This window comes from Hyla sarda, chromosome 2 (assembly GCF_029499605.1).
Source record: "Hyla sarda isolate aHylSar1 chromosome 2, aHylSar1.hap1, whole genome shotgun sequence".
Taxonomy (NCBI): Eukaryota; Metazoa; Chordata; class Amphibia; order Anura; family Hylidae; genus Hyla; species Hyla sarda.
Window position 1 is genome coordinate 46737260 of NC_079190.1, and position 24608 is coordinate 46761867.

Consider the following 24608-nt stretch of genomic DNA (forward strand, 5'->3'; position numbering starts at 1 on the left):
TGCAGATCGGTTCCTATGGGAAATAATGGGACTGTATGCACATACATCTTTCATCCTTCTGTTTCTCATAATTGTGTAGCTGCTCATTGATATTTCTACTATCAGTAATAATCCAAACCATTTTAAAGTTCATTGTTAGGATCAGTGGAAATGTGCTCCATTGGTTGAAACGCCCATAGTTGTTTTTGTTTTTTATGGCCAGTTATGGTAGTTAACACACATTGTTTTGTCTGTTTGCAAAAAATAAAAATGCTTGCGGGCAAAACAATGATTCAAAAACTTTTATTGGTACTAAATGAAAGCTAATAAGTGTGTGTGTATGTATGTGTATGTATGTATGTATGTATATATATATATATATATATATATATATATATATATATATATATATATATATATATATATATACACATATACACACACACACTCTTTCAAGTGCTCATGGTGTAAAGTCTGTATTCACCATCAGGTTTTGGAGGCAGTGCCTAGAAAAAGCCTTGTTATTTATGTAACTAGCGCTCTTAAAGTTTTTATAGACAGCACTTTTGCAAAAAAAATCCTTAATTTTTTGATTAAGGACAGTAAATGAATCTACCGTGTACAATGTCATTTTGATAGTTAATGTTTTCTCAATATGCATATTCCTTTCCAAAACCTAGGTCGTTATCATCAGAGACAGACACCAACTTGTATTTAGACATCATGTTGCGAAAGATTCCTTAAAGGGGTACTCCGGTGAAACACCTTTTTTTATTTTTTCTGGTGCCAGAAAGTTCAACAGATTTGTTAACTACTTGCTATGGTTTGCTATGGGGATTTACTCCTGCTCTGGACAGTTCCTGACATGGACAGAGGTGTCAGCAGAGAGCACGGTGGTCAGACAGCAGCTAAGTACTGGAAGGATTAACATTTTAAAATAGAAGTAATTTACAAATCTGCTGGTAACAAAGAAATGGGGGTCCGGCAACTCAGACGCTAGCTGCTAATCTGCTTGAGGTCCGACCATGGGGCAGGGATAAGTGTGGGAAGCTCAGGAGGAGATTAACCGGTTGATTTCGTGCAAAAGCAGGCGGTCGGAGGCCGGACGAAGTGCTTTTGCACGAAATGAACCGGTTAATCTCCTCCTGAGCTTCCCACACTTATCCCTGCCCCATGGTCGGACCTCAAGCCGATTAGCAGCTAGCGTCTAACTGAGTTGCCGGACCCCCATTTCTTTGTTACAGTAGTATCTTGTTTGCATTGTTTCTGTCCTGGCACCACTGTTACGCAGGACATTTTGAATGTACATGGACTACCACTATAGTTTGATATTTGTGGGACCTCTATTATTGACTTTGCTGCATTTTTTCAGTATACCGTTAGGTGCCACTGCCACTATCTATTTCTACTTAATATAATTTACAAATCTGTTTAATTTTCTGGCACCAGTTGATTTAAAAAAAAAAAAAAAAAAAATTGTTTTCCACCGGAGTACCCCTTTAAACCCGACCCTAATGGATTGGCCTTTAGTTAATTTTTAGTTTTGTAAAGCATTTGGATTCTCCGGAGAAGTCTTGAATAAAATAGTCTACAGTTTCATTCTAGACTTCTCTGCAGAACTAGAACACTTGGAAAGTGACAAGACTTTTAGAAGACTAAATGAATTGACAGCTGATTCATTAGATTTGGGTCTGGAAAGTCTTACTATAGAATTTCTCGAATCTGGTCGCCATTCTGCTTTTAGATATCTGCACATGGACTACTTTTCGCATGACCATCACAGCCCAATTGTAATAAATGTGCATCACCCATGAATGCATAATTTCCTAATTATTGAAGTCAATGGCTAGCAAAATACGCCGCTAATTTTACTACGCCTTTACTTCAGTGGATAACAAAATGGACAACAGAAAATACGGCACGTGTTATTTACATGCGTCCTATAACAAATACATATATTAAATTGAAAGAAAAAATGATTTATCCCAACAGTTGTCAATAAAGCTACCACACCAACAGTCTCTGTTCAGTTCAGCCTAAAACTATGTTCTTGCGGTTTAAAATTTTAAAAGTTATATTTTATTTTACACATACACAATTTCACTGGTAATCGGCAAAAATGGATTATGGCTGAAAATGCACACATACAATATTATAATTTTAGTATTTTGCGTGTGCCTTTGTAACCCCAAACTAGGAGTACTCCTTTAAGTAGCTGTCCTAACTTAGTGTTTTCCCCTATCTGATAAAAGGAGGTCTGACTGCTGGTAGCCGCAATGATCTTGAGACCGGAGACCCAAGTCTCCTGTTAAGAATCGGACTATACAAGTTCATGCATTCTCTGTGGGAGCCCCTAAGGCTAGGTTCAGACTACGGAATCTCCGGGCAGGAAATTTCCGCCCGGAGATTCAGAGTTCCGCCTGCACCGACTGAATTAGTCAGCGCTAGGGACCGCGCGGACACTGCAGTCTCCTATAGACTGCTATGTGTTCCGCAAGGATTTCCGCCTGAAGAAAGAGCAACCCCTTTTTTTCAGGTGGAAATTTTCTAGCTGATTTTTCATCCAGAATTTGTGAAGCGGAAAACCATTCACTACACTATGCATTATAGTAAGCGGAATTTCTGCCGGAAATTTCAAAGCGAAAATTCCGTCGGAAATTACGTAGCCTGAACCTAGCTTAAGATGAATAAATGCTGTTCTTAGCTATTTCTGACAGCTGCCATAGAGTATAAATGGAGTAGCGGCATGTGTACAATCTACAGTCAGAACCCCCTGTAATCACTTATTTATACTTTGTCCTGGGAAAAGGTGGTAATGACTTTGTGGGCTGGGAGATGACAGGACCCCCTAAAACACACAGATTTCTAAATTTAGCTTTAGATTAGGGATCGACCGATATCGTTTTTTTTAGGGCCGATACAGATAATCGGTGGAGGTTAGGGCCGATAGCCGATAACTTATACCGATATTCCGGTATAAGTTATCGGCTATCTATCCCCCCTCGACACCGCTGCAGGTCATTGATTTAAAGCGGGCGGGGGCATTATCGGCAAGGTAATTGCCGATACCGATAATGCCCAAAATCGTGATTATCGGCCATACCAATAATCGGTCGATCCCTACTTTAGATATATTTAAATAAAACAGAATATAATTCAGTAACGCAACATATTTACTATAGCAACATTTTAAAGTGCACCTGTATGTATTTCCATAAAATAACAATTCTGAAATGTCTTACAGCTCTTGCCATTTCTCTATATATTGTTGTTGTTTTTTTTTTTGCTAGAAATGTGTTGTGTTACCAGTTGGATATGTGACCCTGAACTGTCTGTAGACTATCCAATGAAAGCTGACAGTGCCAGAATGTGTAATGTACACACCCCCAGCTGGTCACACCTAGTTGGCTATTTAGCCATACATTTCTAGTTAGAATATCAGGAGCGACACAACACACAGCTATAAGAAAAGATAATACAAGCATTGTTATTTCATGGAGAATATAAGGATATATGAAAATAGACATGTCAGAGGCCACAGGTAATCTTTTAAGATTTGAAATTTTAGAATTTTGTAAAGCCTTTTAGCATTTTTTAAGTGAAATATTTAGCATAGTACACATTAAGCACTTTTCATATCTGGCCTGCCTTGGGAGTTTAAATGTGGAAGCACCAAATGTCTAAATTTATAAGTGAAGCTCTGGGTAAAAGTTGAAAAATCTCCTTTTTACCTGGATTGTTTTGCTGGAGATTCCTTTTATAGCAGTGGTCTTCAACCTGCGGACCTCCAGATGTTGCAAAACTACAACTCCCAGCATGCCCGGACAGCCGTTGGCTGTCCGGGCATGCTGGGAATTGTAGTTTTGCAACATCGGGAGGTCCGCAGGTTGAAGACCACTGCTTTATAGCATCTGTATAGAGATGTCCACCTGGCAGTACCTCCTTTTTGCTTGCTTATTATGTAATTACAGCTGTTTATAGCTTCCCCCAAGCCTCCTTTCTATGGTTGAAACACATTGCTGATTTCATAGATTTAGTCAATATTTTACTGTTTTAAAATTTGTGTAAAACCTCCTTATCAGGTAAAATTCTCTAATGTTGGGTGTTCAGGGATGCTTTTATACTATTGCCAAGCACATTGTAAATGTCTGTTAACCTCTGTTATGTTTTATTAAAAATCTGTTTATTTCAAAAGTGTTGATGTAGTTTATTTTGGTTCATAATTGATGTTAACCATGGAGAGTTCTCATCGACATCCTACATTTCTTGGATGCCCTTGGTGACGCCACTTAGTGCACGTCCCTCAATACAACTCTATGGCAGAGTCGGAGTGCTGCCTTCGTCAATCTCCGGCTCGAGGGGGCGTGTCATCGCCCCTTCGTGCGGTGGTCGATACCCTCTATCTGGCCGGTGAGCTGGGGCACCAGCGGTCGGACCCCCCGCGATCTGAAACTTATCCCCTATCCCTAGGATATGGATTGTTTTTCAGCACTGGGACTACCCCCTTTAAATTGAGTCAGTCCTGATCACGTGACACAGAGCCTAGCGAGAACTACACACACGTTTTTTTTTTATTTTATACATATTTTTTTTTACTTCTTCCACCTTTTAAATGACGGTGCCCATTAAAGTGTTCCTTTTAAATGAGTTACATATCCCTATACAATGTTAGACAGGTAATGGATGCAATCATTATTTCATCTCTAAGGCCCTTTTTACATCTGCGTTTCGTTCTGCTTCAACATATGAACAGAACAATGCAATCCCTTTAAAAGCTGAAAAGCGGTGGCCACCGATGGACTCCATTGATTTTAATGTGGTTTATCGGGTTTCCATCATGGTTTCTGCTATTTTAACAGGTGAAATAGCGCTGAATTTTGCAGTTTTATCCTGTGTTTTTATATTTTTTGTTTTGTTTTGGGTTTTATTATCTGTGGAAGAGAATCCTAATGGAACCTTCTATTCTCGTGAGTTTACACTTCCACCCTCATATATCTCTTGCATTTTTTTTTTTAACATCCAATTCTAAAAAAATACTATTTGTTTTTGTTCATAGTGGTTGGAGGTTTTTTGTTTTTTTTCTGATACAGGGTGTAAAATCCCTGCTTACAGTTTTAACAAACTAAATCAAGCTGCCTGCAGCTGCCACTAGAGGGCGCTTACTACCTACTGGTTTTTATTGAAGTCATTAATAAGTCTTTATGCAGGAAACCTGTAATCTCATCTGGTGAAGCCTTCAGCTAGAATAGAATAAGAAACAGAACACCAAGCACTTCAGAAATGTATTCATCTATAGTCCCAGAGTTTTGGATTTGAATGGTAAAAGGTGGGAATTTAAACTTTAGATTTGACAACTTTTGAAAATGGGTAAATGATCCACATATAATGCAAACCTTTGCTTAAAATGAGTGTCCCTAGAACTCTACCAGTTTATGGTGAACATGTAGGATGCATATAGCATATATTTTAAAGCATAGATGAATGTTCAAAAGTCATGTAACTGATGACCAATTGTATATAAAGCAAACTAGTCATCTGGTTGTTTCTGTAATTTCTGAAGCTGAGAAAGTCCTACTACTACTAAGGCTTCTTTCACATTGCCATTCGTACACGGCAGTGTGACGTCCGTCCGGGGAGAATAGCGGGAGAGAAAATACTGCTTGCGCTGTCTTTCTCCCACTATATCTGTCAAAAAACAGTGCCCGATGGACACCATAATAGTTAATGGGAGCTGTCGGGACCCATTGTGCCCAGTCATGAGAACTGCCGTTAAAAGCGCGCACACACAAAAAAAGGGCATAAACTTGTGAAAATACTGCGGATCAGGTAAGTTCAGAGCTATTCTCCAGCTGAGTATTCCAACACTTGTGCTGAGATGTTTGGAGAGTAAGGGTACGTTCACACGCGCTGATTTTTTTTAGCAGGTTTTCCCGCTGCGTATTTGAAAGTGGGCGGGCTCTTCTCGGCTGTCCGCAGCAGAATTTCCGAGGCGAGATTTACGCTGCGGAAAATCCGCCACAGTCCCTAATGACTTCAATGGGGCTTGCGGCAGATTCTCCGCAGTGTAAATTCCGCCGCTGAAAATCTGCTGCGGACAGCCAAGAAGAGCCCACCCACTTTCAAATACGCAGCGGAAAACTCGCTAAAAAAAATCCGCGTGTGTGAACGTACCCTTGGGCTGGATTCACACGGGAGAAAAATGTGCAGAATTTCCGCACGGAAAACAAGTGCGGACATTTTGCACGTTTGACTGACCAATCAGAAATGCGTTGTCTCAGACGGCAATGCATTTTCTTGCTGTATCCACAGAAAGAATAGACTAGTCTATTCTTTCTGCGAATGCCGGAATCTGAATTTTTCTGTCATAAACATCTGGCATGGAAATTCGGCTGTGTGAACAGTGCAGCAGAATCCTATTGAAATCAATGGGACCCTGCTGCAGTGGAATGTCTTTGCAGAATATTCATGCAGAATTCTGCAGACATTTGCCGAGATTTATCAAACTGTGTGAGAGAAAAAGGGGAGAGATTTTCCCACAGCAACCAATCACTGCTCGTCTTTCACTTTACCAGAGCTCGTTAACTGACCTGTGATTGGTTTCTGGGCCATTCTGCTGTGTGAACATAGTCTAAAGGTATGTTCACACGGTGGAATGTCCCTGCAGAATTCTTCCGGAATATTCCACACAGACATTCCACTGCAGCAGAGTCCCAATAATTTCAATGGAATTCTGCTGCACAGTTCACAAGGTGGAAATCCTGATTCCAGCATCCACAAAAAGAATAGACTTGTCTATTCTTTTGCGGATTTCGCTTGGAACTGCATTGCCATCTATGCCCGGATAGAGCAAGTGTGCGGAATGTCCACACTTGTTTTCTGTGCAGACATTCTGCACATTTTACGCCATGTAAACATGGCCTAAAGGCCCTTTATTTATGGGAAAATTCTTAAGTAAACTGTTGTTCTTAGGACCACTCATTACCAATAATCGGCTTGTTCGTCTGCTTATTAGATTCTTTCTGCAGCCAACAAAACCATTTTCATTGGCCTCTCATTGCCCTGTGTAAATGGGATGTGCGACTGATAATGATGTATGTAAAGGGATGCTGCACGATTGATTGAACCTTGTGAAGTCTCTTTAAATGTACTAAGTAGATCAGAGATCCCCACTCGTTTCCTGCAACCTGTCAGCCCGTGTAAAAGGGGTCCTAACTGTTGTTCCCCAGTATTGAATTGCACAATAGCTGCAGCCATATGACAACCGTACCATTGCAGTTGCCTTGAACTGCACACATTGACATTAGTTGCAGATTTATTGGCTTTAAAGTGACAGGCTTGTGCGTGTTCTGGATAGCCATGCTTAAAATGTAGGGTTTTATGCTGCGTTTCCAGTGATTTGTTGGAAGGTTGTATCATTACCAATGCTCACTGGCTTCCCTAGTGGAAGTACACTTTCATTTTGATCAGGCCCTACAACAGTGGTCTTCAACCTGCAGACCTCCAGATGTTGCAAAACTACAACTCCCAGTATGCCCGGACAGCCAACGGCTGTCCGGGCATGCTGGGAGTTGTAGTTTTGCAACATCTGGAGGTCCGCAGGTTGAAGACCACTGCTTTACAAGATAACAAGACTTGTACGTGAGCCGTAGTGACACCATGACTTTATAGTGAATCACTGGCAACTCCGTGGGGGGGGGGGTACGGGGTTTATCAAAACCTAAGTTACGGAGTTGCCCATAGGAACCAATCAGATCACTTCTTTAATTTTTTTTTGAAAAGGCCTCTGCAAAATGAAAGAAGCGATCTGATTGCTTGCTATGAGCAACTTTTTCTTTTGGACTGGTTTACTCGCAGTGCATTATACTTGGTCAAGTATATTTATTTCTAAGCACAAAGGAACAATAAAGTGTGTATGTATGTGTATATATATATGTGTGTGTAATAAATATATATATATATATATATATATATATATATATATATATATATATATTATATAAAATTAATCAGGCTTAGCTACACAACTGCTTAATATTCTACCTGTGCTCAATGCCACCCCCTTTATCTTCTATAGTGTGACTTCTCTTCAGCTGAATGTTTTGTGTACGCCAGCTCTTTACTTTTTTCTTTTACTGCAGAACATTATTAAGGTCCAAGGATTGTGTAACCTAAATTAATTGTGCGTTGGCTATAGCCAGACTGTCCTGGATGACCACTAGAACTTGGATCTTCAGAGGCGGCTTTCGCGTGGACTGTGCACATGCTATAGATGTGACATTTGCTCGTCTCTCCACCTATGGCATTAGTCACATTTCATGCATAGTCTTGTTTTAAACCTCATGAGGGAGATTTATCATTGCTTTTAGAGCATTTTTTTAAATCAATGTTTAGGCGCAGTTCCAGGCGCAAGCATAGTATTTAGCGACTTTTATGCGCCTTTTGATATAGACAGTTTTACTCTTTTTTTTCCTACGTGTAGAACTTTTTCTTTTTGACCATGCAGTGGTCACGTGTTTTATCATTTGCAACTTTTTTCTAAAGTCGCTATTTTGTGCGCAAAGGTACTTTTTTTTTAGGCGCAGCGCTACACCACCTACCAGTTGGTGTGAGAATAATTTCTACCTTCCAAAATTCAACCTTTAACCCCTTGTGGACAATAGCATCCCACTCCTCTTCTATGACATGCGCTCAGGAGCTGAGCGCGGGTCATAGCTGGGTGGTCCTGGTGGCTATCTGCCACCAGGACCCATTTCCAATGCCAGACATCACCGATCACGGTGATGCCCGGCTTTAACCCCTTAGACACCGCAATCAAACTTGATAGTAGCATCTAAAATGCAAGTAAAAATGTCCTGGCAGCTCTGTGAAAGGAAGTAAAAACACCTAACCTGCCAAATTCAGGACCCGGGAAAGTGTCTACTTCCCTCCCTCACAAGCGTCTAGAAAAAGCTGCGCAATATTCATCATCCTGCTGCTCCTTCTTGATAAATAAGATGCACGCTAGTCAAACCCACCACCCAAATAAACATGGGAAAATTGCTCTACCATAGACATTCTATGATAAATCTGGGCCAATATGCTTTTTCTCTGATTTCCTAATGTTTGGATTGTTCCTACTGAGAAAATCTTCTTGTTAGTATTTACTGTAATGTTTTGGACCTCTGCAAACCCCTATACTACCAAAAGAGGAGGGTACAATCAGTGAAGAGTAACATTCCTTTTGATAATAAGATGTAACTTTTCTTCAAGTAAAAACGAGAACCTTCCACTCAAAAACCAAATCTACTTATGTGATCTAAACCTTGTATAACAGAAGGACAAGAATAAATGGAATCGTAGTCTCTCTCATTTTAGTGCTGCACCCAAAGCTACCCTCTCCTCTGGAGTTCTGCACGCAACAGTCAATGTAGCTGCAATGCTGAAAACAGCCAATAGATGGAGCTACTAATGGCAACACTCCCTAGTGATCAGCTGTTTAACACTCTCTAGTGATTGGCAAAAAGATAAAGGCTTGTCTGTCTAGGATGGGCAACATGTTAAACAAGAGCAGTTAAAGCTTGCGCAGATGTTTCCATCTGCAGATATTACTTAAAAATAAAAGGATGAATCTCCAATCATTGCTGCTAAACATTAGCACATCAGCCACTGACTATTGCTGACTTGGTACTAATGCTTAGTGCCATTATTGGCACATGAAGGCTGCCTGTCCTTGGGGGTATAAGTATTCAAATGCTTAAACACAGTAGCCTCATCTTTTATGTCGGTATCCGCTACTCTGGTGATGAGCCTGTCAGTTCGTGTCAGGATGTAATGCAGATGTAGAAATACTTCTCTATTAGGTTAGTGGGACTTTTATATGAACCTGGCTATTGACAGATTTTGGAAAATGTTGTAGTTTCTTCTTTGTGTCCTTGTAGTAGTGTTAAATGCTCCAGTTGTCACATTCTACCAGCTAAGAAATCATTAAGAATCATAATAGATCTATGGCCACCTTAACTCACTGTTGCCAGGAACACATTTACTAGAGGAGAATGTTGAAAAGGTATGTGTTGCATTAAATAAAACAAAAAATCCATTTCTAAGCACTCCATATGTCATACTGAACTCTTAAATTAGTTGCAGCTGACTGGGTGAGGCGTGTGCTGTAAAATGCAAATATCTTAAATACAACCCTGACCCCAATGCTTTAACACAGTTGTTCTCTACCCCTCTAATTCCTTCTTTGCTTGTCCCCACATCTTTATACTGTACCCTCTTAGTCTTTTTATATTGACACTTACAATCCTGCATGTATTGATCGTGATTTAGCTATTGGACCTGTTTTACATTTTGATTTATATTTTCATTACTGCCTCTTATGGAAACATTCAACTTTGTGGGAATAGTCAGTCAGTTTTTGTTAAGAAGATGCCCTCTACTTATGAATGCTATTAAATTTAAGGCAAAAGAGGTGTATAGGGCCAGAGCATTAGTTAAGTAGCTACCCTCCACATGAAAAGTTTATGTAACTATTCACTGCTAAATGATCACATTTGTCTGTTTTTATTTAGAAACATGGAAAATTAACCAGCTGCACCGGATGCAAAGCTCAATGTAGGATTTTTGACATGACTCAGTGCATTGGATCAAATGGACACATGGAGCCATACTGTTCAACGACATGTATGAATGCTCACAAAGCAAAATATGCAAAGCCGCCGCCACCTCCTCCGCCTCCGCCAGTTGTCATACCCACTCAGAGTAAGTTTTAGACTCTGTTCACTGCTTGTTTTTTCCCATAAGGTTCCTTTGCTTATGAATGGTCAGAATAGTAGCGCATGCTGCATAATTTTATCCACACCGGGTGCTTATTCTTCATCTGTTGGGGGGGCGCAGGACGACACATCTCATGCATGGTTCTTAATATCATGGCTGCACAAATGCAATAACACCAGTGTTTTGAGCCTTGTATTATTGTGCACTATGTGAAGATACATCATAGATGTTATTATTATTTATTCTTTTTTGTAAATGGCAAATGTTTGTTTGGTTTTTTCAGTCTGGCAAATAATGCAAGATGCAGTCTAGTCAACTGTGAGGTAGTGATTTAGCCAACTGGATCAAGATCCAAGAAGGTGGTGTTGGCCTGTTCATTGAACAATATATATATTTTTTTTATAACTATAGAAAGATTTTTTTGTCTGCAAATGGTTTTCTATGGCTATGGAATTCGAGAACTGGAGTAAAGTAGTTGAGGTCTGGTATCTGGGTTTTTTTTCAAAAAAAAAAAAAAAATGCGGATTTTCTAAGTATCAAAGTACTTGTGAAGCAAAAAAATTTGTTTGTACTTGCCGTAAAATCTTTCTCGTAGCCTTCATTGGGGGACACAGGAGACCACGGGGTATATGCTGCTGACACTAGGCACAAAAAGTCTGCTCCTCACAGCAGGATATACCTGCCCACTGGCACAGAGGTACTCAGTTGTGTCACAAAGCAGTAGGAGAAGCCAAACAACAAAGGAGATATGTCCGAAGGACACCAGAAAGTAACAGGCAACAAACAACCTGAACAGGTAACCGTAAATGGGTGGGACCTGGGTCGCCCGATGAAGTCTACAAGAAAGAGATTCTATGGTGAGTACAAAAAAATTCTCCTCTCAGTTGCTTCATTGGGGGACACAGGAGACCATGGGATGTCCCAAAGCAGTCCCTGGGGTGGGAAAAACAACCACCAAAGAAGGGAAGATCAGTCCAGAGACTTAACTATATTCATTCGCACAAGAAAGTGGATGAGGCCCAGAGGAAACTGCAATCAAGGACCCAACCACCTAGAAGCACCCACAGAACAGGAGGGGAGAGCTAGGACCCGATGGGAAGGAACCGTGCAGAGACTTGGGACCAACAGCCAACCAAATACGAAAAAACTGTCGCCCTGATGGCCTGCCAGGCCAAACACTGTCCCAGCAGGAGAACGGAAAACACTGCCGAAGGTAAAAATATGACTCAAGACCACCGAGGGCTAAGAGAACCCCAACGCAGAGAGTCTTCCAAGCAAAACTAGCATTGCAAGTCAACAACAGGCCACTCTTGATACAGCCAGCTAGCCTGACCAGGGTTGCGGCTGGGGGAGCTTTTTGAGCTATGGAGAGAACTGCCACACGAGGGGGGATTAGGGGGACCAGTCCCCTGTCTGAAGGGGGCCGTCGGCAACCTGGAGGCCATAAGGGAACTTGGCCCAGCACATTCACAAGTAATGGTGGCTGCGGAGCTGGGCACGTGTGTGTGTGTGTGTGTGTATTTTAGAACAACACAAATAGAGAAACATAGTCGCACATCTCATCCACCATTGATCTACTTGCTTCTCAGCATAATTTAAAAAAAAAAACCGAACAGGTTGTTAGTACAAGCCCACTCGCCACGTCAAGGCCACCTAGAGCGGGTCCCCAACCTAACACTGGCGTAGCGCTGGGTGGTGACCACTGCCTCCAAAACGCCATGCCCACAGGGAATGACCCAGTGGCCAGGCGGCCCCACTGCTGCCCGACCAAGCCCCTGAAAAAAGCATCAAAGAAACAATGTCCGCCACAGAGAACCACACCAGTGTGAAACCTACCATGTGCTCCCTGCCAGAGGGCTTTGAGAATGATAGAAGGAAACCCTTATGCCTTCTCCTGCTAATTAAAAACACCTGGGTGGAGTGGAGTGCTGGCCATGGAAGAAGGGAGAGACTACAAATGTACAAAATATATAAATTACATTACAAATGTATAAAATATAGAACCCCTAGTAAGGTAGAGAGAGGGGGGAATGTAATTAGGGCCGCAACGATTAATCGTTGTCGACGAATCCCGTTATCGAATAATCGCCCGATTCGTTGTCTGGCGGCAGTGAATGAATGAAGCCAACATGTCCCGCATATAGGCTACGTTCATTAGTTTATTCACCGCCGCCCGACATGTCCCCGCCACTGCTCTGCTCCTTGTGCAATCAGTGCAGCGCCGGGACGTGCTGCTCATCTCCGTCGGGTACAGAGATGAGCAGCAGAAAATAGGCATGTCCCGGCGGGGCGCTAGGAGCAAGGCAGCGGCGGGGACATGTGGGGCGGCAGCAGGGCCCCCCCTTTAGACCGCAGGCCCCCACCCTTGTAGACAGCTCACTTACAGCTGTCCTCTGTCGGGGCTGCCATTCCGCCGCACAGTTCTAGCATCCGCATCATGTAGTCCTATGGAGGAGCATGTGACATACACGTCACTCCACCTCCTCCCCTGTGCCTGGCGTAACGTTACGGAGGAAGCAGAGTGACGTGTATGTCCCATGCTCCTCCATAGGACTACATGATGCGGACGCCAGAACCGTGCAGCGGAGCAGCAGCCCCGACAGGACAGCTGTAAGTGAGCTGTCTACAAGGGTGTGGGCCTGCTCTCTAAAGGGGGGCCCTGCTGTCTACAAGGAGGGGGGGGGGGCTGCTGTCTAAAGGGGTCTGTAAAGCAATGTTCTGCAGTCTGCACATACACGTGTATAGTAGTGCTATATTAAAAAAAAAAAAAAAAAGTAAAGAAAAAAAATGTAAATTTACTGCTCCCCAATAAAAATTAGCTCCCCCTTTTCCTATTGCTATACAAAAAAAGTAAAATAATTTTTTCTTTTACATATTTGATACTACCGCATGGCTAACTGTCTGAACTATTAAAATATTAGTGAATCATTTACATTTTTTTTTAATAGTTCAGACAGTTACCCATGCGGCAGTATCATATTTACGCTGGTTTCTGTACAGGATCATTAATGACAGCAACCGGTTAAACGTTAAAAATAAAAATAAATCCAAAATTGCTGCTGTTTGGTCACATCACATGCTAGAAACTTTTAATATGGTCATTGTACATAGTTTTCAAAGTAGAATCAGCTGAACCTCTTTTTTTCTCGCATTTTGACATTTTTTCCGATTAATCGATAAAATAATCAACAACTAATGGATTATTAAAATAAACGTTAGTTGCAGCCTTAAATGTTATACATACTCACCCGCGGGCTCCATCTTCTTATACTCACCCCGATGTCTTCAGGCCACGCTGCATCACACCAAGCTGCCATAGCAAGGTGGGGAGGGGCAAGTGGGGTACCCAGACCCAGGGTACTACCACCAGGTGCTGACCGCTGGCGGGAGGGGGTTGATGGCCCATACTCTTATGCACTGTGCCCCTTCATCGGGTGTGGACCGATCAGGCAGCACCATGCTCCTCCGGTCGCCCCACCTAGAAAAATTACAAAGGAAAAAACCCTAACTAACTTAGACATCCCATGCTACAAAATAAGAGACCAGGTCTGGAGTGCTCCAGACCAGTGTCTGCCTCCTACTAACACTAAGCTAAAACTGATAAGCTCTGTGCCAGTGGTCGGGTATATCCTGTTGGGAGGAGCAGACTTTATTTATTTTTTTGCCTAGTGTCAGCCTCCTGGTGGCAGCAGCATATACTTCATGGTCTCCTGTGTCCCCCCAATGAAGCGACCGAGAAATGTGTTTTTAGATCTGCGATTCTTAGCTCTGCAAGGGCTTTAGTAGAACTACTTCATCTGAATACATGCTTAAGAGAACTAGAGAGAGCTCAAATTAGCAGCTTTCTAGTCGCAGTGGCTGCCTTGTTCCTGGAGTTCTCTAGCCCTAATCCAGTAACAGTCCTGGAGATTGACCTCCTGTCATACTAGAAAGATTTAGGTTACTTAGTGTCTCTTATAAAAACTTGACATGTTAAAAGTTTGGATTTGTCGGGGTCTGGTTTTTCGGAACCCCAGTGATGGCTAAAATAAAGTGCTTGTTTGTCTCTCCCTGTCTTTCTGCTCGCTGCATAAAATGGACTCCATTGAAAGTCTATAAAGCCCATCTTATGTAGCAAGAGCGGGAAAGCAGAGCATAGCTGAGTATTTCTCCCAGACCCTGACTGATAAAAACTTCACATGTCTCCACTCAAGTGACACTTTCAAAATTAAGACCAAATTAAAATCTATTAAAAAGGGTTATTTGGCAAAAAGGTTTATTTTTATATTTTTCCTGTACTGCAGAACCTCCTTTGAAAAAAAAAAAAAAAAAAAAAAAACTTGCCTCTCACCTAGTTCTCTATAGTTTCCAGTTTTGCTGCTTTTGTGTCCATCGTGCTCTGCAGACTAGTGTTTTCATAAAAAAAAAAAATCAACACTTTTGCCAGATATCTCTCTCTAAGCTCACTATTATAGTATGAGGGTTAACTAGCTTATTTATGGGGTTCTGCCTGCTAGGATAAGTGTGTTACTCTCTCATTCTGAGTTTGGCCCTTTGAGCTTCCATGCAGTTCACATTGCTAATTTTGTTTTTCTTCCCATTTGCCCATATGCACTCAGCTAATCACTGGCTGATGGTAAGCTAAGCGCGGCAGTTTTATGTTTTGGGCCCGAACTTCCTTCTGGAGACAGCGCCCAATACATTACACTGCTGCTTAGTGTATCCTTCCCAGAGGCGGGACATCACCCCAGCCAGTGATTAGCTTAGCGGCAGTGTTAAGTGTTGGACCCTGGAAGCTGGAAAAACACCGCACCAGAGGATGGGATAACCTGTGGCACAGAGTTAAATGAGTGGGAGGTAAAGGAAGAAATATATATATTTTTTTTAACATTGTACCCTTTTCTTAATTTTTTTTTTTTTTGTTTTCCCCCTTTTTAGATGTGGGAATAATTTGTCATTTTTGTAAAAGAAACTCCTTACCTCAGTATCAAGCTACAATGCCTGATGGAAAGCTGTATAACTTCTGTAGCTCTGGATGTGTAGCTAAGTTCCAGGTTTGTCTATTTCTTTGCTAATGTATTGTAATTTATTATTTATTATTATTAATTTTTTTAATTTAATATATATATATATATATATATATATATATATATATATATATATTATAAAATAACCATATGGTTGTGGCTGAAAAGTAGAAGCCTCTTAGCATGTAATCATGCTGTGCAGGCGTTATTTACAGGCAGAGTGTGACTCTTTGCTTCTGATGACTACTTAGGGCCAATTTGCATGCACCTTGCAAGAATTAAACAATTTTCTGCCATTTTGTTTAACTAGAACTACAGTACAGGACATGTCAGAGAAGCTTGTAATTACACCTATAATGTGGGCGCAGTGGTTTATTATGCAAAAAGCTTTCCTTTTTATGTTGTATTTTATGATACACCGAAGTAACTAAAGGGCGTAGAAATATTTACTGCTCCCGTCCTGTTTATTGCAATATACACATTCACCAGCAGAGAGCACAGTTAGAGGTGAAATTGTATTTATTAGATTCATTTATTAGTGCAGTCATTGGCGGTCTTTGCAACAGTGATGTTTGAACTTTTTAATTATTCTGAAAGTTCATTTTAGGTCATTTGGCATAATGTGTAGATTTGGTCAGTATTTTGTTTGAGTTTTATGCTAAAATCAGGAGCATGTTTAAGAAAGTGAGTACGGGGGAAAAAAGTGTCTGATAGATGCAGTTAGGAATGAATGTAGCGGTGAGTGCACATGGCATATCCTGTGTCTAAATTGCAAATACATCATAATAAAAATATATTTATATTTTTTTTAGACTCTCAGCATGCAGACTTCTACTAATGGCCAACATGTCAGCAGTGACATTCAGTTGAAATGCAATTACTGTAAAAACTTGTTTTCTTGTAAACCAGTTACACTGGAATGGGAGGTAAGTTATCTTTACCTTTTTTATAGTGGGGTTAATTGTCGTAGCTGGACCTTGTATTTTAGTGACGGTATATAAAGCTCTGTTTATTTAAAGTTTAAATAAAGTTCAATTTATTTTTGATTGGTTTGTTTAATTTTGTGACTGTAAATAATAATTTTAAAAAATCCTATGTACCTCTAAGGCTGCATTTACATTAGGTTTATGCACTAGGGCTGCCGGGTCCACCTGGCGCCGAAACCTATTCACTTTAATGAGCCGACTGGAGTCAGTGACTCCAGTCGTCAAATTTTTGCCCCATATCCAGCTTTGTGACCGGACATAAAACCGTGGTCTGGATATGGGGCAAAAATTAGGCAACCGGAGTCACTATCTAACTCCATTCGGCTCATTAAAGCGAACAGGTTTCGGCGCCGGTCCGGGACCTCCAGGTTTTGAAATTCCCCAGCTGGACCCGGCAGCCGTGGTGCCTAAACATAATGTGAATGCAGCCTAAATGTTTTAAGGGGTTATCTAATCCATCTATAAGCCAGAGCAGAAAGCTTAGAGGCCTTTATAAATTTAGAATTAACAAAGCTTGTTTATCAAAAAATTTTAAAATTTGTATTCAGGGGGTTGTTTAGATTGTCTTTTCTGCATCATTTTTTAATGCTTTTATAATATTGGAAGATAAGCAGCGTGTCTAAGGGTTTTTTGGCTTTATGATTTTACATTATTCTATTTGTAAGTCAGGCCTTTTCTACTTTTCCTTGCAGAAAAAAGTGAACCAGTTCTGCAGCACTATTTGCTGTGAGGACTATAAAAAGCTGCACTGCATTGTTACCTTCTGTGAATACTGTCAAGAAGAGAAAACCTTGCATGACACCATGAAATTCTCTGGTGTCAAGAAGCCATTCTGCAGTGAAGGTTTGTTTTATTAAAATTAAGGTGATTTTGGGTTTAGATAAATTCTCCCTTCTCCTCCTCCACCTCCTTATCTCTTCTCTACCCTTGTTGCCCTCTTCCAGATTGCAGACAGCTATGTTTTAATACAACTTCCAGTAAGCTGTAAGATATTGGAATGGAAAGCCATTGATGTATATGTTAAGAAGTGCCTTCTTTGCAGGTTGTAAGCTGCTATACAAACAGGACTTTGCAAAGCGGCTGGGATTGAAATGTGTTACCTGCAACTACTGCTTTCAGATGTGCAGAAGAGGAGCCACTAAAGAGTTTGATGGGAAAACTAGGGATTTCTGCAGTGAGGATTGCAGTAGAAAGTTTTCGGATTGGTATTACAAGGTAACTTGAGCTTAGGGTGTACATTAGCTTTAAAGCAGCTTTAATTCCAATGTGCGAAGTTTGAGTTTTTATAAAATATATTTAAAAAAATTACACTTATGGGAAGGTCTTTGTATTGGAGGGGAACTCGGGTAAAAATCATGGGGGGAAAAGTTTTCAGGATTTCTTCTTGGTTTCAGATCGCAGCCTTTCTTGGGTATAAATTATATTAATAACCTAGCCTTAGATTAGGTCCTCAGTGTTTTAATCAGTATAGGGTCTGATTTCCATGACCATGTTAATTTTGTCAACTAATCATCTGTCAGTTTTTATTTATTTTCAGTCACTGAAAAAAGTGACAAAAATGAAGTTATGATGGTAAAACTATAACTTAAATCTATTGACATTTTAGTCACCTCACTGAAACTAGATTAAAATATTAGGTAGAGAACATGTGGGAAGATATGCCATCAAAACGTGTTATATTTATAATTCTTGAACCTTAATACTGTAAGTAATGACAGGTTGTTAGCTTATTACTTCAGGAATAGATCCTTCAGTTTTTTTGAAGCATTTCTCTGAAATTTGCATTAACTAAGTCTTAAAGTCCTACTGTAGATTGAGTCAACTAAAACATTTCATGATTGAAACCATAATTTACTGTAAAAATTACAATTTCATCATGGCCCCTGCCAATCAGCAGAATGGATGGGCCACGGCAATCCATTGAGTGCTGTGGCCTTCTTTTTTTTTCAGGCCTGTAGCATGTAATCAATGCAGCAGTGCGCATTCTGTAAAGCCATTTAAAGTAAAGCTCTGTAATCCTGCCCTGGTTACTGTATGCTAGAACATGCAGATCACTATGCAGCTACCTGGTGCAAGTTAGAGGTGCACTGCAGTACGATCTTGTTGTTTTTAAGGTTGATTATTATCTTCCGTCATTTTAAAGCACTGTACTTCGTTAAAAATTAACTTTCTTTCTGTTCTTGGTGAAGATTTTTTTTAATTCCTCCCTCCTTTCAATACCCAGCTAATGAAGCTAGCAGTTTGTAGTTAAATGTTTGGTCTGTTTCAGGCAGCAAGATGTGACTGCTGTAGAACTCAAGGGACACTTAAGGAAAAAGTACATTGGCGAGGCATTGTAAAGAACTTCTGTGACCAGCATTGCTTACTGCGTTTTTACAGCCAGCAAAATGAGCCCAATATGACCACACAGAAAGGCCCAGAGAACATGTATCTTGGTATGTTACGGCATATTGCTACTGTTTGTCATGTGGTTATATCTTGTAGTTAGATTGCATCAGATGCAGTAATGAATGTACATAAACTCCATTTTCTCGGCTCCATTGGGGGACACAGACCGTGGGTATATGCTGCTGTCACTAGGAGGCTTGACAGTAGGCAACAAGAAAAGTCATCCCCTCCCAGCAGGATATACCCGCCCATAGGCACCTGAGCTAATCAGTTTTAGCTTAGTGTCAGTAGGAGGCAAATACAGGTCTGGAGCTCCAGACCTGGTTGCTTATTTATTATTTTTGAGATTAGGGATGTATAGTTAGAATTTCTCTTCCTTTTATTTCTTTTTTTCAGGAGGGGACTCATGACCTCTGGTTCCCCATTTGTGAAGAAGGGGCAAAGACATTATGCACGAGTTATGCACGCAATCCCTTCTCGCCACCGGTCAATGCCTGGGGTTGTACCTCTGGGTCCGGGTCCCCCTACCTTCTCTGCTTGTCTCTTTTTCAATGTGGCATGATGCAGGTGTTTGATAGCTGACTAAAGACTTCATTAGGACAAAGGTTTCTCAGGATTGTCAACCTCTGTAGACCACCCATTTGGAGACCACTCTTTTTTTTTTTTTTTTTTCCTTTATTCATTCTGTGGATAGCCACTGCTAGGCCATTCTGAATGTTGGGGAAATATTAGTGGTGCAGGACTGTTTTATAGGTTCCCCCCCCCCGCCTGGCTGGGTGCGCATGCGCCAGCATTTCGGCCGCATCTTTATGCAATGCGACCAGAGCGTTGGAGTTCCTTTATTCTGTCTCCAGCGCTGTTTGCGTGTGGCCGAGGGTTCTCCTTCTCGCGGCCTTACTATCCTTAGTTTATCTGCATTCAGGTTTTTCTTTTTTTTCTTCTTTTTTTATTATGACCGTGGTACTTCGCTTCATGGAGCTTAGGCCTATGGCATTTGTTCGTGTGTATAGAGAGCCTGCTCCTCTGCCTATCAGCCCGGTGCGCGCGCGCTGCAGAGGTCATTTTTAGCCAATTGGAGCCTGACTGGTGCTGGTCTGGGCACCTCTTTACCATAGGACTAGCCCTCCTGTCTCTCTCTCTCTTTCTGTGTGTCTCTTTCTCAGTGTGTCTCTTTCTCAGTGTGTCTCTTTCTCAGTGTCTCTCTTTTTCTGTGTGTGTCTCTCTTTTTCTGTGTGTGTCTCTCTTTTTCTGTGTGTGTCTCTTTTTTTCTGTGTGTCTCTCTTTTTCTGTGTGTGTCTCTCTTTTTCTGTGTGTGTCTCTCTTTTTCTGTGTGTGTCTCTCTTTTTCTGTGTGTGTCTCTCTTTTTCTGTGTGTGTCTCTCTTTTTCTGTGTGTCTCTCTTTCTCTGTGTGTCTCTTTCTCTGTGTGTGTCTCTCTTTGTGTGTGTCTCTCTCTGTGTGTGTCTCTCTTTCTCTGTGTGTGTGTCTGTCTTTCTCTGTGTGTGTGTGTGTCTGTCTTTCTCTGTGTGTGTGTGTGTCTGTCTTTCTCTGTGTGTGTGTGTGTCTGTCTTTCTCTGTGTGTGTGTGTGTCTGTCTTTCTCTGTGTGTGTGTCTTTCTCTCTCTCTCTCTCTCTCTCTCTCTCTCTCTCTCTCTCTCTCTCTCTCTCTCTCTCTCTCTCTCTCTCTCTCTCTCTCTCTCTCTCTCTCTCTCTCATTACAATGCCTTGTGGTTCTGCTGAACCCATTTGTCCTGATTGCACCACTGCAAGCAGGACGTTCCACTAGAACCTGTGGGCTCTGTTCTCCCTCCGGAGGGGATGTCTTCCCTCTTCCAGTCTATTTCCAACTTGGCGCAGGTCTCCTGTTCCGTGGTGACTGTATTGAAGAAGTCTTCCTTACACCAGCCCTCCAGGAAGGCTCGCTCTCCTTATTTTAGGCGCTCTCACAAGCGCCCTAGGGGATTTTCCTCTGGCTCCTCTCCAGAGTCCAGAAGCAGGAATCTGTGCTCTCCTCATAGGGTATCGCCCCTCTTCCCCGGCATCCCGTATCCGCCCCTTTTCTAAGGGACACTCCTGGTCGCCGTTCTAGGTCTCCAGATCTGCGTCCAAGGCTTCCTCCACCCGCTCCCACTCTCCTGGGGCACTGGACAATGAGGCTTCAGGTTCTGCCTCTGTCTCGGGACCGAACCATCACATTGGACATGGTAGACAACTTTGTCTCGGCCATAAGGGACACCTTTCAGCTAGAGGACCCAGGAACTTCGGGCACAGCTCCAGAAGTTTCCTTTCACCGCTTCTGTCCCTCGCCTAAGGTTTTCAGCTCTCATACTGAATTTGACACCTTACTGCAAGCATCCTGACAAGCGCTTTCAAGGGACTAAGAAGGTTCAGGCACAATTTCCTTTTTCCCAGGACCTCGTTGCAAGGTGGATATCTCCACCAGCTGTGGATCCTCCTGTTTTCCGTCTGTCAAAATCGACTACTCTCCCCTTGGCAGTTGCAGCTTCCTTTAAGGATCCGCCGGACAACAGGATTGAAAACGTGGCAAAATTCACCTTTGAAGCAGCAGGTTTATCTTTACATCCTGCCTTCGCTTCTGCTTGGGTGTCAAAAGCCCTTTCTGCCTGGGCTTCTCAACTCTGCCAGGGCATTCTACCTGGGGCCCCCTGTGGTGGATTTGGTGGATCTGGCACTTCAACTCTCCAATGCTGGAGTCTACTTGTGCTCTGCTTCTATGCAGTCGGCCCAATGTCCTGCTTTTGCCACAGGTAATCTGGTGGCACTTCGTCGTCCCATGTGGCTCAAGGCCTGGGACGCTGATGCCGCTTCCAAGAAATCTTCCCTTTACTGGGTCTCGACTGTTTGGAAAACGCCTGGATGAGATTATCTCAGATGCGACTGGAGGTAAGAGTTCTTAATTACCACAGAATAAGTCTTGCAGTACCGACTCCCGACGGAAGTCTACCTCCTTTCGGTCTTTTCGGTCCTATGGCTCCAGTAGGGTGACCAGACAGACACCCTCACAGGACAAGAAGGCTCTTTCTTTCCAGGCCCATGCCTCCTGGAAATGGAAATCTGATAACAGTTTGTGCTGTTTCGGAGCCAGATCAGGCACCCGTAAACCTCGCTCTGCCTGAAGGGACGCCCCCACCCAAAGACTCTTCTTGGGTAGGAGGGAGTTTGTCACTCTTCTGGGACATTTGGTCTGCCCACGCCACGTGCAGGCTCCGAGATGTCGTATCAAACTGTTATTGGATCGAGTGTGCTTCTTTTCCGAGGGATTGCTCCAACCAGGGCCCAGAATCAAGAGTCTGTCTCACTCTTCAGACCTTGTCCCGTTTTGGCTGGGTAGTCAATCAGGACAAGTCCAACTTGACTCCCACCCAGTCTCTAATCTTCCTGGGACTCCAGTTCGACAAGAAGTCTGCCCGGATTTGGCTTCTGCCGGACCAACGTCTTGCTCTATTATCAGGAGTTCGAATTCTTCGGTGCCCTGTTCCAGTCTCTATTCGGTTCTGCTGCTCAGCAGCAATGGCAGAGTTCTCAAAGAGTCTTCTCTGGGCGGAGCTCAGAGTTCCCTCCATCTCAGCTATTCACACACCAGGAGTGAAAAATTGGGAGGCAGAGTTTCTGTCACTCCTCGGCAGACCCTGGTGAGTGGTCTCTTCATCCAGAGGCCTTGGCAGAAATCTGCAACCTCCGGGGCACTCCGGACGTGGACCTATTTGCATCCCGCCACAACCTGAAAGTCTCTCGCTTTGTGGCAAAGTCCCGGTATCCCTTGGCCCTAGACGTGGACACCCTGGTGATTCACTGGTTGCACTTTGCCCTCCCCTATATCTTCCCTCCTCTTCCTCTCCTTCCCAGGGTCCTGCGGAAGCTGAAAGCGGAGGGCATCTCCGCCATTCTCCTGGCCCAGGCGGGCGTGGTATGCCGACGTGGTTCGTCGTGTGGCGGTTAAGATCGCAGTTCTGAGAGCCAGACGATTCTCCCCCCAAGTGGTTCAAACTATGATCAAGGCGCGTAAGCCCTCTTCTGCGAAGATTTACCACTGTACTTGGCGGTCTTATTTTTGTTGGTGTGAATCTCACTCCTTTTTCTCCAGTTATGTTTTCTCTCCCAAGACTTTTCATTTTTATAGTCGGGGCTGGAACTACGTTTGGCTCTGTTCTAGGGATCGACCGATATCGATTTTTTTTCTTTTTTAGGACCAATACTGATAATGTGACCTTTCAGGCCGATAACGTATACAGATATTCCGGTATAAGCTATTGGCTATTTCCCCACCCGGCCCCGCAGAAGCCGCTTCAGATCAATTATTTAAAGCGGGCACTTTAAATCAATAAACTGCTGCGGCTTTTGCGGGGCCAGAGACCACCGCCGCCGCCACCCGCTTCTCTCCCCCTGCCTGTCCTGGGGTCCTCCTGACTCCAACTGCCGCTGCCCCATTGCCTCCCCCATCCGCGGTTTTATAGTTACCTGTTCCCGGGGTCCATGCTACTTCTGGCTCCGGCGGCATCCTGAGCTGTCACTGTGCGCACTGACGGTGATGTCGCGTTGAGGACTTCATTCATTGCGCTGCGCATGACGCCGCAGGACATCGCAGAAGCCAGAAGTACCCCGGGAACAGGTAATTATAACACCGGGGATGGGGCAGTGGCGGCGGTCTCTGGCGGGGGAGAGGGGTGGCGTTGGCATTATCGGCATATCGGCAAGTTAATCGCCGATACCGATAATGTCCAAAATCGTGAATATCTGCCGATAATATCGGCCAAACCGATAATCGGTCGATCCCTACTCTGTCCCCTTAAGAGACAAGTTTCGGCTCTTTCAATGTCTCCTGGCGTCCGATCGTCATATCAGGACTTTTCTACAAGGTGTGGCTCATGCTCCTACGCCTTACAGATCATCTACTCCCCCTTGGGATCTGAATCTGGTTCTTGTTGCCCTTTAGAGTACTCTCAGGGAGGCTCCTCTTCTCCTTTCCATAAAAGTGGCTTTCCTTATTGTGGTCACTTCTATTAGGAGGATTTCGGAGCTGGCTGCCCTAGCCACCAGGACAAGGTTGTTGTTTGCCCGGCCCCGTCCTCCTTACCTAACCTCCTTACCTTTCTGCCTTTCACCTAAATCCGTCTTTGTGTCCTGTTCAGTCTCATCCCAAGGAACGTTTGCTCCATAGGCTTGATGTGGTATGAGCTGTTCGGATTTACCTTATCAGTCCCTTCTTCCTTTCGCCTGAGTGATTCCTTTTTTGTGCCTCTGGAGGGTCGTCGTAAGGGACTTCCTGCTTCAAAAGACACTATTCCGCGGTGGATCCGTTCTGCCATTTCAGAAGCTTACCGCTGCAAGGGGAAGAATCCACCCTTCAGGCTCTAAGCTCATTTCACTCGTTCTGTCGGAGCCCCCTGGTCTCTCAGCAACAGAGCTTCAGCCTTGCAAATTTGTAAAGTGGCCACTTGGTTGTCTTTACACACTTTTACAAAATTCTACCAGTTAC

The 24608-nt window shown here is 42.9% G+C and overlaps 1 protein-coding gene across 3 annotated transcripts in view; it reads left to right on the forward strand.

Annotated features, from left to right (window-relative positions):
* ZMYM2 (zinc finger MYM-type containing 2) overlaps positions 1 to 24608 on the forward strand; it is a 122453-nt gene that overhangs the window by 43983 nt on the left and 53862 nt on the right. For all 3 annotated transcript variants that reach the window (XM_056561712.1, XM_056561711.1, XM_056561713.1), the window contains exons 6-11: positions 10530 to 10719; positions 15652 to 15767; positions 16553 to 16666; positions 17419 to 17569; positions 17769 to 17941; positions 18996 to 19161. In XM_056561712.1, coding sequence (XP_056417687.1) covers positions 10530 to 10719; positions 15652 to 15767; positions 16553 to 16666; positions 17419 to 17569; positions 17769 to 17941; positions 18996 to 19161 — 910 coding nt within the window. The remainder of the gene's footprint in view (positions 1 to 10529; positions 10720 to 15651; positions 15768 to 16552; positions 16667 to 17418; positions 17570 to 17768; positions 17942 to 18995; positions 19162 to 24608) is intronic.